General features: G+C 40.4%; 1 protein-coding gene across 3 annotated transcripts in view; it reads left to right on the forward strand.

Moving 5' to 3' along the window:
* PIR (pirin) overlaps positions 1-15022 on the forward strand; it is a 45531-nt gene that overhangs the window by 16649 nt on the left and 13860 nt on the right. For all 3 annotated transcript variants that reach the window (XM_042456859.1, XM_042456860.1, XM_042456861.1), the window contains 2 exons: positions 551-634; positions 3264-3470. In XM_042456859.1, the coding sequence (XP_042312793.1) occupies positions 551-634; positions 3264-3470 (291 nt within the window). The remainder of the gene's footprint in view (positions 1-550; positions 635-3263; positions 3471-15022) is intronic.

Consider the following 15022-nt stretch of genomic DNA (forward strand, 5'->3'; position numbering starts at 1 on the left):
CAAAATAACAGAGGGCTTTAGGTACTGTATACCTTGATTTCAGGCTGTGGGATTTGTTACTGTATTTCAACTTGGTGAGGACATGAGAGAGTCTTCTCAATGGTGTCTCCCACCTCCTGAATCCCCTTCCATGAGAGGCTCAGCTGACCCATCTCTGCTTTCCTTTTGCCAGCAGACAAAGACCTTTTTGTTTAAGCAGGCTTTTAATTGGTAAATCATGCATAAGGAGGCTTCTTCTTGGGTGTGTGTGTGTGTGTGTGTGTGTGTGCGTGCACACTTTATTTATATGTTTATTTATTAACTTTGGGATGCTTTATAATAATTTTGTACTGTTCTAAATGTGATTATTTTAATTGTTTTTAACATTATTTTGTTGGGCTTTAACTGATTTCTTTTGTGATCTTCCTTGAGTCCCACTTTGGGATGAAGTTAGCATATAAATAAAACAAACAAACAAAATTTCAAGAAGGAAAATATTTTGAGCTAGCCTTGATAAGAAGCAAATCAAATTTAGACTTCTCTGAAGTTCTAAACCATCTCTGTTTTTCAGGTAACATACCTACTGGCAGGTGGATCCATGGCCCATGAAGACTTTTGTGGCCATACAGGCAGACTAGATCCAGGAGATCTGCAGGTATGCCAAGGTGTCAAGAATTGCAGTAGATTATTTTAATTAAGTATTTTTAAAGTCATTTTTCAACCCTGTTCTTTCCTATTGAAGCTGATTTTGAAGGCCTGCAGTCTATCACAGTCCATATTTCTTCATGATTGCTCTAATATATTTTGTAGAACAGTGGTCCCCTACCTTGGGTCCCCAAGTGTTGTTGGACTGCAAGACCTATCATCCCTGACTGTTGGTCATGCTGGCTGTCAATTATGGAATTTAGAAGTCAACAACGCCTTGGGATCTAAGAGTGGGAGCCCACTGTAGATCACTGATCCTCAGCAGATAAGTCAAGACCCATCAGTGTGCTGCATCCTGACCTATGGTGGATTATAACCAGATTTTAGAAAAGTGACTTTTTGGACTACAGCTCCCAAAGCTTCCCACCCAGCATGGTTACTGACTGTGATGGCTGTGAGATTCTGGGAGTTGCAGCCCAAAGAGAAACTTTCCCAAGTTATGGTTATGACACTAGTACAAATATTATTTTATGTTTGTTGGGGTTTCTTTTCAGAGAGAAGTTAGGTCAAGGGGGTTGAAGGTTGGAGGTTGAGGTGTACGGATACAAAAGAACAGAGATGTTATACATTTTGTTTTGCAGAATAAGGCATTTAGGCCAGGTGTAGTGCCACTCTTCTTCAAACTACACCACCAAACTACATTTCTATATGAATATGAGAGCAAAAAATGCTCAGTTATCTTTTATATCTCATCACCCGAAGAGAAAAAAAAATGAACAAATACTATTAAATGAATAAAATGGTCCCAATTTGGAAGTATGGAATTAAAGATAGGTCTGGGTCTAAAGAGGGAAGAAACGATTGTTGGAAAAGGTGTTAGTATTTCCAAATTTATTTAAAGTCTCAGTTTTCATTGGGAGAGGGATAAATGTTCTTGGTATTTTTAAATGAAGAACCCAATTGTATTGCCTTTCTTTTTCTTTTTTTTACCTCATGGTCCTTCAGGATGTGGCCTGTTTTATAGTCTATAACACTAAAGGCACTAGATCCTGGCTGATCCTGGAAACTAAATAGGTTCAGCCCTGGTTAGTACTTGGATGGGAGACCATAAATGAAGACCAGGTGCTATAGCTTGTAAACCAGATTTCAGAGGAAGAAACTGGCAATACCACCTCTGAGTATTTTTTTTGTCTAAGAAATCTCTATGAAATTCATGGGGTCATTATAAGCCAATAGGCAATTTGAAGATATACGTGTGTACACATATACAGTGGACCCTTGTTATATGCTGGGGTTTGGTTCCAAGAACCCCCATGGATAACAAAATCCGTGGATGCTCAAGTCTCATTAAATATAATGAGGCCCCATACAGACAGGCCAAAATAAAGCTGCTTCGGGTCACGTTAGAGGTATGCTGTTTAAATGATGCATGCGTACTAAGAGTCTGGAAGCCGCGCCAAAGCCACGATCCAGTACTGAGAAGTGGAGCACAGCTTTGGCACAACTGTCTGTATCGGGCCTGACATAGCCAAATGGTGTCCCTTATAAAAAATGGAAAATCAAGGTTTGATATTTGAAATTTATACTTTTTTCAACATTTTCAAACCACAGATGCTTGAATCTGTGTATAAAAAATCTGTGTATAAGAAGAGCCGACTACACACTCAGTCTTTACGAAGTAAAATACTAGTGCTAGCTGTCATAACAGCAAATCAAGTTTGGACTTGCATGAAGTTCTGAACCATCTCTGTTTTTCTGTATGTGACTCTACTCTGTCACTTTCCTTCCCTGGCATACTTTTATAAGAAAAATATTTTTGTTTGTGAGCTTTGAAAGCTAGAGTATTTAATTTAGTGCCTGTTTGCTTTGTCTAATAAAGGTATAAAACAAGAAAGAGTTCAGAATTTGTTTATAGTCATCACAGCTCCCGTTGCATTTCTATACAGTATTTTCAGAAACCTTTGGATATTTATATTCTGAACAAGCCACAATTTTATAGAGATCATTTTGATTCTTGACTTTTAAAATGACATATTTTTGGTTGATCACTCAGAAGGAACTCGGAATATGTCTTCTTTCACCTAGGCTGAATAAATAAATTTTACCACAGTGATGAATGTAGCTACCCATCTCTTTTATACTGTATCCTCCATCATTTTTACTAGTTATGGTTATGCTGACTAGTTATTACCAATCTTGCAATCTGACAGCATCTAAAAAAACACAGTCTCCACTCCTCTTTTAGGTGATGTTTCCTGTTCTAAGGCAAATTATGTATAAAGATGGTAACTAACTTTATATACATTTATATACATTCATGAGAGACAGTGTGGTGTAGAGGGCTGAGTTTGGGCTACAATTCTAGAAACCAGAGTTCAAATCCCCACTGAGCAATAGAAACCCATTGGGTGAGTTTGGAAGGCAAAGGCAACCCCCCCCCTCACAAATCTTGCCAAGAATAACCCGTTATAGGTTTGCCTTTGGGTCACCATAAGTTAGGAATGACTTGAAGACAAACAACAACAACAGTATACATTTATGCGGGTGGAGGCGGCAGAAGTTCTGGGCTGTGCATCACTCTGGTTTTTAAAAAGTACTGTAATTCTCTGTCATCTATTCTTTTCTCTCCTTGTGCACAGTGGATGACAGCTGGCCGCGGGATTCTGCATGCAGAGATGCCCTGCTCTGAAGAGCCAGCCCATGGGTTACAGCTGTGGGTCAATTTGAGAAGCTCTGAGAAGATGATTGAACCTCAGTACCAAGAATTGAAAAGCAAAGAAATACCCAAACCTTCACAGAATGGTGTGACAGTGTCTGTCATCTCAGGAGAGGCATTGGGTGTAAAGGTAAAAGATATTTTGATAAGCTAAGAAAGAACAGTCTTTGAAAAGATGAGCACACTTGATGGTTATCTAATGACAGGGTAGGCATTGTATGTCCTGGGGCTGCATGTGCCCTTTCCCAATGCTATGTTTATGGCCAAGATTCCTCAGTACACCTATTTTCTGGCTAAAAGAAAGGGAGAAATAGCTTCACCTGGAAGCTTCCAGGGGCATATTCACACATCACAAATATAATATGATTCCACCAGGGAATTTTGGGATTTCCATTTTAAGGAGGGGCATGGCTGAGAATTCTCAGCCATAGAGGTCTGATACCCCACTAAATTATAAAACCCAGGATTCAATAGGATTCAGCCATGGCAATACAAGTAGAATCATAGTGCTGTAATTATGTGGTGTGAAAGGTCCCCAGGAACAGCAAGTCATCCTGTTAAAGAGATCCCAGAGCCTTCCTCACTGATTAGCATTAAAATATCATTAAAAAAAAAAAGCAGAAATGAACTTCTATTTCTTGTTTGGCTTTCAGAGGGGGATGCATTTTAGCAGTGTGTGCAGCCCTCAAACACTGCTGGGGTGGAAAGTAGGTGCCCGGACATAAAGCAGTTTTAGCATAAATGCCCTCCCTCCTCCTTGTCAGTGTGTGTATTTACAAAATAATACATTCTCTGTCTCTCTCTCATCTGTATTCTTCACTTTCAGAGCTGAACCGTGAAGGACCAGGTTAGAGGGCACTGAGTATTAAGGATGAGAACCTTGGTATATGATGCAAGCCTTTTAATGAGTATTTTATAAACTGGCTTGCAGCACCCCATTCAAGAGGCACATACAGGAGCTAAGCAGGTTCTGCTCTATATAATGCTGAGGCATGCCTTGGTGATATATTGGAATGTAGCTTGCAAAGGAAACTGGCTGTCTTCGTTCTTGCCGTGAACTAACATCAGAAAAGGTTGCAAAGGAAAAACAAGCAGCACAGCTTGTTAAGCCAGTTCCTGCAGACCCCACACAGAACACACACACCCACCCCTCACTTTCAGAGCTGAACCCTGACCTCTGCTCTGCTTTTGCATTCCATGCCTTTGTTTTATTAACTTCCCTCTTGCCTATATGAAAGCAGATAGGTCCTTTTACCCAGACATGCCTGTCTAGCTCATGGTCAGTTTAGAGGCTCTTCAGTCCTAGTTATTATTTGCCATTATTGCATTTGATGAGAATGCCATAGGAGATCCTGAGAAAGCATTTTCCATAGTTGAGCAGTTGTGAAATTTGTAATAGAAGAAACCTATTTTGCCTCTTGCCTGAAACATTTAAAAACATCCATCCACTTTCGTAGTCCATATCTTACACTGCCCCCAGTAATTTACCCTTATATTTGGAGAGAGGGGATAAGATTAGTGTAAACATCACAAGACTGCTTTATTTATTTTAGTAAAATATTTATATTTATCCAACCATCTATCCACCCTTTGTTTTATTTTTACCCTACCTTTCCCAAACTGGGATTCAAGGCAACTTAGAAAAGAGAGAAAATTATAATCAAACACCAATAGTTAGAAACACAGCGAAAGCTGGGACTAAAACAGTATTGCATTAACAACAGAATTTACACCATTTGACATATTACTTGAAAATAAAGAATTAAAGCACAAAAAAGTCCTTCTCTCGTAAAAGAATGAGTTCCCAAAGGCTTGCTGGAATAAAAAGATCTTTGCCTGTCATCAAAAAGAATGCAAAGAAGGAGCCATCATGGCCTCCCCAAGAGAAGAGTTCCATAATCTGAGAGCAGCCACAGAGAGGACCCTCTCTCAGGTTCCCACCAAATTAAAAAAAAAAATTTATATTGCCCCACCTCTCCCTACGGATTGAGGCGGGGTTACAACCTGATAAAAACATATCATACAATCATAAAATCCAACAGTTCAATAAATACATCCAGTTCCAATAAATACATCAGTGGTTATACACAAAGAGTCTTCTTCGAGGGGAATGTCCTAATCAAGATCAGGAGGGTAGGCCCGCCGGAAGAGCTCCGTCTTGACTGCCTTCTTAAAGGCATCTAAGGTAAGATGGATCTCTTCCGGTAGGCTGTTCCACAGTTTAGGGGCAGCAGCAGTAAAAGTTCTTTGGGAAGTCGTGTGCAATCTGGTAGATTGTATTTCCAGTAGATTTTTTTCAGATATTCTGAGAGTGCAGGGCGGATTGTGTTGGGAGAGGCGTTCCTGCAAGTAACTCGGGCCTAAGCCATATCAGGCTTTAAAGGTAATAACCAGCACCTTATACTGCGCCTGGAAACTGATTGGCAGCCAGTGGAGTGATTTTAAAGCAGGAGTTATATGGTCAAATCTGGAGGTACCAATGACCAATTTGGCTGCCATATTTTGAACCAGTTGAAGCTTCCGAACTTGGCATAAGGGTAGCCCTATGTAGAGCCCATTACAGAAATCAAGACGATAGGTTACCAGTGCATGTACTACTGCTTCAAGGTCTCTGGTCCAGGCAGGGGCGCAGCTGGCGTATCAACTGAAGTTGATAACAGGCACTCCTGGTTGTTGCGTCAATTAGAGGTGACAGCTGTAGTGACGAGTCCAGGAGTACTCCCATGCTGCGAACTTTGTCCTTTAAGAGGAGTGTAACCCCATCCAGGATAGGTTGACACATTTCTTTCCCCAGGCCAGGGGTACCTATCGCTAGTGCCTCCGTTTTCTCTGGATTCAGCCTGAGTTTGTTTTCCCTCATCCAGCCCATTACCGACTCAAGGCAGGTATTCAGAGGAGAGACGCCATCCTTAGTCACTGCAACAGTCGGAGACATAGAGAAGTAGATTTGGGTGTCATCAGCGTACTGATAACACCACGCCCCGTGTCTCTGGATGATCTCTCCCAGCGGCTTCATGTAAATGTTAAACAGCATGGGGGACAGAATGGCGCCCTGAGGGATGCCAGATGTCAGCTCTCTTTTTGAGGAAAAGCTGTCCCCCAGCATCACCATCTGGAATCTGCGTGAGAGGTAGGAACGGAGCCACTGGCACAATGCCCCCGATACCTAACTCAGGCATTCCAGAAGGATACCGTGATCAATGGTATCAAAGGCTGCTGAGATGTCCAAGAGCACCAACAGGGTCACACATCCCCTGTCGCTGCCCCGACGGAGATCATCTAAGGCGACCATGGCTGTTTCAGCTCCGTATCCCACCCTAAAGCCAGTTTGAAATGGGTCTAGATAATTGGCTTCCTCCAAGAGCTTGGACTTGGGTGGCGACTGCCCTTTTGATCACCTTGCCCAAGAATGATAAGAGGGAGACCGGTCTGTAGTTATTTCGAATCAGGGGGTCAAGGGAGGGTTTTTTCAAAAGTGGCTTAACCACTGCTTGTTTAAGTTTTTCCAGAAATTTTCCCTCCCTGAAAGATGCATTTATTATGAGTTGAAGCAATGTTTTTATCGCATCACCTCCTTGGACAGTCAGCCAATCTGCTTGTAAGGTTGGTGGAATTGAGAGACACGCCTCCTCCAGACTCTGAGAGACTCAGTATGTATCTATGCTGTAGAAATAATGTGGTTTGATATCATTTTAAGTGTTGTAGCTCCATCCTATGGAATCCTTGGATTGATAGTTTTACAAGGTCTTTAGCTTTCTCTGCCAAAGTGTGCTGGTGCTTTACAAAACTACAAATGTCAGGATTCTGTAGGATGGAGCCATGTAGTTAATATGGTGTCAAACTGCATTATTTCTACATTATATAAGCACTCTCAGATAGGAAAAACAGTCCTTCAAATTGTCTAAACCGAAGCCTTGTGTATTCCACTCTAGTCCTGTGATCTTAGAGCAGTGTACAATAAAATTAGTTTAATCAGTTTTTAGAATTCTAATCTCTTTGTACTCTATAAGCTCTGTAAAAGTGTGCCAGTCAGACCAAATTCTTTCAAGGCCATAATGTCCAAAAGGTAGCACTGATTTATGTGTAGAATTTCTAGAAGGAAAATACAAATTCATTAATTCCAGTCTGGGAAGATGGAGAATAGGTTCACATTTTGTGGTGCTTAACATAATTTATGTAGAGAATGTGGTACAAGAGATGAAAATCTGGATAGTTGACAGATCTGCTCCGTTCTGCACTCTTCACTGCTTGTTGAACATCTTCCAAATGGAAGAACTCATAAATGAAATACAAATGAAATTCTCATTCTTGTCAGACCTAAAGCACTGAAAAAATCTGTATTCTACTTGCAACTTTTCAGATCATGTAGTTCTTCAGGGTGAAGGCATTTGACTTGGCATTTGACATGGAACTCCAAATATTGGGGGAAGTGGAGAGAGAGAAAAAAGGAAATATCTGAATACTCAGGCCAGCTGTCAATATACATTTGACATCTTACTAAAGTGGAATATAGGATAACAGTTGGTTAATAGTGTCCATTAGAGAACTTCATTTTTATTGTCTTAGATTGCTGTTTCTGAATTATTATTTTTTTAAAATCCATATAGGCAATGCATAACCACTTTCTGCATACTGTGTAAAAGAAAATACTACTTATAGTTCTTTCAAGTGTCTCCTGAGCCCATGCTGTGAATTGGTATTGCAGCACATAAATCAGTGTGCACAACTTATGGCCTATCCATCAATTGGGAGAGAACCCATCAACCATGTGCCGTAGTTCATCAGTTTTGCCTGGTGTGTGTGTGTGTGTGTGTGTGTGTTTAGTAGTTTGCTTGTTTGCTTTACATTTACAGGCAGAATACAGAAAGACAGCCTGATGGGACAAGCATGATGTAAATGCTTTTGATGGGATATACTAGTTGTTAAGCAGAGTGTTGGGAAAACATGATGTGCTGATGCAGGTGCTGTAAAAATATTACATTGGGATTACAAATGAGCTAAGGGCAGAAAGTATCATTACAACCCATCTGTGTGCTCTGTATCTTTTGAGGGAGTACAGGTCCCAGAATTCTCCAGTCAGCATGGCCAAAACTAACTTTTCCAAATTCTGCTCTTGAAAGAAGAAAACAAGGCTTTCTTTGCCTATTACTTGTAGCAGTGATTTAAAAGGTAAGCCTGTTGTTGTGTGCCTTCAAGTCATTTCCAACATCTGGTAACCCTAAGGTAACCTATCATGAGTTTTCTTGGTAAGATTTTTTTGGGGGTGGGGTGGGGGTGGCTTTGCCTGTCTTTGAAGCTGAGACTGTTGTGACTTGCCTGAGGTCAGCAAGTGGGTTTCCATAGCTGAGTGGGGATTCGAATCCTGGTCTCCAGAGTTGTAGTGCAATACTCAAACCACTACATAATGCTGGCTTTTGAGGGCATTGCTGTCTACTATTCCAGTTTCCAATGCTTCACAAATGGAAAGTCTTCTACGTAATATCACAGCTTCATATGAGCTATGGCCACCAGCACAAAACCCTCCGCCCCCCAGTGGCAGTTCCGATATGACAGCAAACAAATTTAGAACTAAGGTATTATTATTATTATTATTATTATTATTATTATTATTATTATTAACCTTTATTTATGAAGCGCTGTAAATTTACACAGCGCTGTACATGCAATCCTTTTAGTTAGACGGATCCCTGCCCTCAGGCTTACAATCTAAAAAGACATGACACAGAAGGAGAAGGGAGTGGTGACAGGAAAGGGTAAGAGGTCCAGCAGTTCCTCTCAACCTCCGAGGCCTGGACCAAGGCAGATGGACTGAAGGGAGGGCTTGGCTTCAAAATGGAAGGTTAATCATTATCCAGGGAAAATACATACTCACAAGTAGGATAATGCATATACAGTACATAGCAATACAGGAAATGGATCGATAAACAGCCAACAACAGAACATCAGATAGTAAGCGACAATTATGCGATGCCTGGGAAGGCTTCTCTGAATAGGATGGTTTTCAACTCCGTTTTGAAGCTGGTTAATGAAGTGATGGCTCTTGCTTGTGGGGGAAGAAGGTTCCAGGAGTGAGGGGCAGCAAGTGAAAAGGGGCGAATCCGGGATGGGGCAGAGGAAATCCTGGGCTGGGACAGGAACCCTTGACTACCAGAACGGAGGGCCCTGGTGGGAAGGTGAGGAGAAAGAAGGTCTGATAAGTAAGGAGGGGCCAGTCCATAAGAGTCCATAACTTATAAGAGCCAATGTGGTGTAGTGATTTGAAATTGGACTAGAACTCTGGAGACCAGAGTTTAAATCCTTACTCAGCTAGGGAAACTCACTGGTGACCTTGGGCAAGCCACACTCTCTCAGCCGCAGAGCAAGGCACAAACTGTCTCTTAACAAATCTTGCCAAGCAAACCCTATGATAGGTTCACCTTAAGACTGTCATAAGTCAGAAATGATTTAAGTGCAACAACAACATGAATTATGTGGTCAGATTCTGACAGTTGCTTATTGCCCTAGTCAGTCCTGGTGGAGTGTACACTGAGCAGTATTACTAAGTGTAAGCCTTTAATGTTGCTCAGCTACTGATATGCACCATGGGGTTCTAACCATATGGAGGTATTCAGCATTTTAATATGAAGATATGCTTGCAGTCAAGTTACAACAAATGTTCTTCATGCACTCAGAGGTTGACTTCTCATTGCATAGTTTCCTGAAACTTTTCCAATTGAAAGACTTTAATTTTATCACCTTCTGACATTCCTCCCTTGGATTTTATTGGCAAACATGTTGTTCATTATGAAGAGAAATCAGTGCCACATGTAAGCAGCACGGGCTAATGAAATTGTGTTCATACCTATGGAAAGTGATTCCCCTTTCTAGTGCACAAAGAACAGGGAGAAAAAATTCTTCAAGCCCAGCATAAAATCTCTTTTGCATTTAGAAGCTGACTTGTTGATTCATTTTAATGCTCTTGGTATATTACCATGAGTAATTGGGGGGGGGGGGGGAATAAAGTATGCAAGATGAGCCAAAGTGGGGTTTGCATACCAAAGTAGTCGTAAATTCTTTCAACATGTGGCTTCAGATGTTTCCATAAGTACTTCACAGAGCTGTTTTAAAAGACATTTTGGTTTAATACACCCCCCATTCCAACAGAGATGCATTTCTTCCTGTGATTCATTTCCTGACCAGGGCTACAATTTGTAAGATAACTGAAGTACAAGACACCACAACCTGATGGAGAGGAGGAACTGATTGGTTCTCTTCCTCTGAGAACAGCTTCTTCTTTTTCTTTTCCTTATTAGAAGACAGTTTTGCATTGCATACTGTGTAGCTTGATGTGGAATTGAAGGTATTCTATCAGCAGATCTTGTAGAATAGTTGGAAGTTATCATTACTAAGGAAATGTAATTTATATTATATTGACAGTCCTTTTAATTTACAGCCTTTCAGGCATGTCCGCAAAGGGAGTTTTATGGGTTTATCAATGCCCCTAATCTAAATTGTTGACATTTTTAGACATGCAAGAGGTAACTGTAGGAATTCTGACCCCTTAGTCATAGGCATTTCATATTAGCATGGATTAGATGAAAATTAATAGTTGTAAAGATTATTGTAGAACGAAGACACGTCTAGATTTTTGATGTTATCTTTAGATTTTCTGCTATTGCACTTTTCATGTTTTATAACAGTGCTGACCCAACTGCCTGGTAAAACCCATCTTACTACTAGTTGATGAATGATTGAAAGCTCTCTCTTGATCTTGAAAGGAACCACCTCCAGGGTTGAGAGGTTATTCTGTTTGTTAAATTAATCCTTGGTATCCCTGCTGAGACTAATGAAGTCAGTGTGAATTTTTAGGGATTAGGTTACTGCTCGTAATATGGGCAATGACTAAAGATCAGAACCAGAAGGGAAACATACTACCACCAACCCATGTTTGTGCTTTTGCTATTTATAAATTGTTCAGAGCAAATTCATTTTCTCAAGAAGTATCTATTTAAGACTGATGTGTATGTTATTTCTATGTATATATGTTAGGTTTTAAAGGTCTAGTGTATTGTCCTAAATTTAAAAGATTGAATAGGAAGTCATAATGAATACTATCCATTAATAGGTAGCTTGTGCTCCATCGGTTTGTCTACCCATTCTAAAGCCATCTACACTACTGGTAAGAATGGAAGAGAGTATATTTTTAAATGAACCATCCTATTTTATACCTTTGTTCCCAGGTAGGAACAAAGTTATTCTTTGAAGAGCAGTCCTCAGCTCAAAAAGATGTGTAGAAGGTTACATATAAACATGAAGCATATTAGGGAGATATCATTCTGGAAGAAAGGTTGGGTATAAATTCAAATAAATAAATAAATAGGAAGATATGTATCCAAACATACCTAGTATTAAGGAAAATGCATACCAGGAACACATTTAATGGGATCTTATGTGTAAAAATAAATGAAAATGTTGTGCAGTTCAAACTATGCAGACTGATGTAGAAATTAATCAAAGCAGACCTGGAACTGACTACATGTGGAAATGCCATAGAACATATAGAGACTGATTGGTTTGCCCCAGTACCACATGGTATTGCAATAGATTACATTAGTTGATTGTGCATATTGTCCTGCTGGTCAGTTTCTTTTGATATCCCAAATTCAAGTATTATGAGTTAGAGGATTTCCAGGATCTTTTTAATTTTGTTTGTTGTTTTTGTTCATTCATCTCTAGTCTTTAAGAGATAAGGTGACCAGACCTGTGCACCATATCAGAAATGCTGATGCACCGTAAAGTCTTACAAAGAGTCAGACCAATGATCCATTTAGTCCAGGGTATTCAAGTCAGATTGACAGCAACTCTCCAGGATTTGAGGTAGGATTCTTCCCTAATCCTAGCTGAAAATACCTGGTGTTCCCTGATGGTCTTCCATCAACATACTTACCAGGCCCAAACCTGACTAGCTTCTAAAATCCAACAAGACTGGGTATGTTCAAGCTGGAATGTATAATTTAAAGTGGTAGGATGATATATAAAATTGGGTTTTTTCCCTTTCTACTAATTTATAGGATGGGATTTGCATTTGTTACAGCTGCCCCGCACTTCTTAATGTGTGCCTTCTTGTGGTTTCCAATTTAAGGCAACTTTAAATTAAACCTATCAGGGTTTTTTGGCAAGATTTGTTCAGAGAGTGTATGCCTTTGCCTTCCTCTGAAGCTGAGAGAGTGTGACTTGCCCAAGTTCAACAAGTTGGTTTGACACCCACATTAGGTGTCCTTTATTCACCCTAAACTTATACTTTATAGCAATAGTAAACTTTAATACTGATCAGCTTCCAAACTGCTCTATAATCATAGCAATAGCAACAGCAATAGCAAATACATTTCTATACCGCTTATCAGTGAACTTAAGCACTCCCTAAGTGGTTTACAAAGAGAGATGAGACTGATGATGAAGTCATTGGACACTTAATGTAAGGTTCATTGGACTCATCAGGACATAGTAGATATGTGAAGGATTGTGCTGTAATGCAGGGATACCAATATGTATAAAGGATTTTTCCACCCATGCAAATTTCCGTGCAACTTTGTTAGAATTTTGGAACTGTGGCTTTTATAATGAAGTTTGTAAAATACAATTTTTGTCTCTACTGTTATGCTAAAACACAAGGATTTGAGAAATTGTGTGTGTGTATTAGGCTGTGATCCTGACCCCCTTACATCTAGCTAAGGGATTCTCTACACAATTAAAATACTTCTCATCCTCCAGAGGAATAAAATGTGATTTGGCCACACACAATTCACAGTTTGTGAGGGGGGCACTTCTTAAACTCTACAGAATAAGGATTTGTGGTTTTTACTGGAGTATCCAGAGTATTTACAAAGTCCGCATCATCACACATGTATCAATCCCCCTGCTTCACATGCATTTGAATGACTAATTTGAATAATATCGGAGCCATTGGCAATAATCTTTGAGAACTCCTGGAGAACAGAAGTCCCAGCAGACTGAAGGAGGGCAAACGTCCCCATCTTTAAAAAGGGAGGAAAAGAGGATCCCAACAGTTATTAATCATTTAGTCTGACATCAATACCAAGAAAGATTCTAGAGCAGATCATTAAACAGAGAGTCTGTGAGCGTCTAGAAGGCAATGCCATAATCACAAAAAGTCAACACGGGTTTCAGAGAAACAAGTCATGCCAGACAAATCTGATCTCTTTCTTTGATAAAATTACCAGCTTGTTAGATGAAGGGAATGCTGTGGATATAGTATATGGTATCTTGATTTCAGTAAGGCCTTTGACAAGGTTCCCCATGACATTCTTGCAAACAAGCTTGTAAAATGTGGGCCAGACAAGGTAACTGTTATGTGGATTTGTAATTGGTTGACTGGCCGAACCCAAAAGGTGCTGAACAATGCTGAACAATGGCTCCTTTTCATCCTGGAGAGAAGTGACCAGTGGGGTCCCACAGGGCTCTGTCCTGGGGCCAGTGTTATTCAACATCTTTGTCAGTGACTTGGATGACAGAAATGGGGGCATACTTATCAAAATTTGCAGATGACACCAAATTAGGAGGAGTAGCTAATACCCCAGAGGACAAGATCAAAATTCAAAATGACCTGAATAGACTAGAAAGCTGGGCCAAAGCTAACAAAACGAACTTCAGCAGGGAGAAATGTAAGGTACTGTACTTAGGGCGGAAAAATGAAATGCACAGATATAGGATGGGGGACACCTGGCTGAATGAAACTACATGTGAAAGACATCTGGGAGTCCCAAGTGTAGACCACAAGTTGAACATGAGTGAACAGTGTGATGAGGCAGCTAAAAAGGCCAATGCAATTTTAGGCTGCATCAATAAAAGTATAGTGTCTAGATCAAGAGAAGTAATAGTGCCACTATATTCTGCTTTGGTCAGGCCCCACCTAGAATATTGTGTCCAGTTCTGGGCGCCACAATTCAGAAAGGACATTGAGAAACTGGAGCGTGTCCAAAGGAGGGCGACAAAAATGGTGAAGGGTCTGGAAACCATGCCCTATGAGGAATGACTTAGGGAGCAGGGGATGTTTAGCCTGGAGAAGAGATGGTTAAGAGGTGATATGATAGTCCCGTTTAAATATTTGAAGGGATGTCATATTGAGGAGGGAGTAAGCTCTTTTTCTTCTGCTCCAGAGAACAGGACCCGGAACAATGGATGCAGGCTGCAGGAAAAGAGATTCCACCACAACATTAGGAGGAACCTCCTGACAGTAAGGTTGTTCAACAATGGAACACACTCCCTCGGAGTGTAGTGGAATCTCTTTCCTTGGAGATTTTTAAGCAGAGGCTGGATGGCCATCTGTCGGGTGCTTTGTTTGTGATTTCCTGCATGGCCCTTTTGGTCTCTTCCAACTGTGATTCTATGACTGCATATTTTTAGCAGAAGGAGGGTGAATAGATGTGAATTTGCACAGGAAAGTGAAGATAATTAACAATCAATGCGAATGTGCGAAAATCCACAGCAATACACCTACCTATAGATTGGCCCTTAGTCCCATTGAACAATAGGTTTGTCTTCTGGCTAGACATATATAGACTTGAGCTCTTACTCTCTTACGTTGAGTATCTCTGAAAACAGTTTGGTAACATTATGTTATTTTAAATGTGATGCATGCTTGACAGGCAGAGTTAGTGAAATCCTGGTCTTGATGGAATCTGT

This window comes from Sceloporus undulatus, chromosome 3 (genome assembly GCF_019175285.1).
Source record: "Sceloporus undulatus isolate JIND9_A2432 ecotype Alabama chromosome 3, SceUnd_v1.1, whole genome shotgun sequence".
Classification (NCBI taxonomy): domain Eukaryota; kingdom Metazoa; phylum Chordata; class Lepidosauria; order Squamata; family Phrynosomatidae; genus Sceloporus; species Sceloporus undulatus.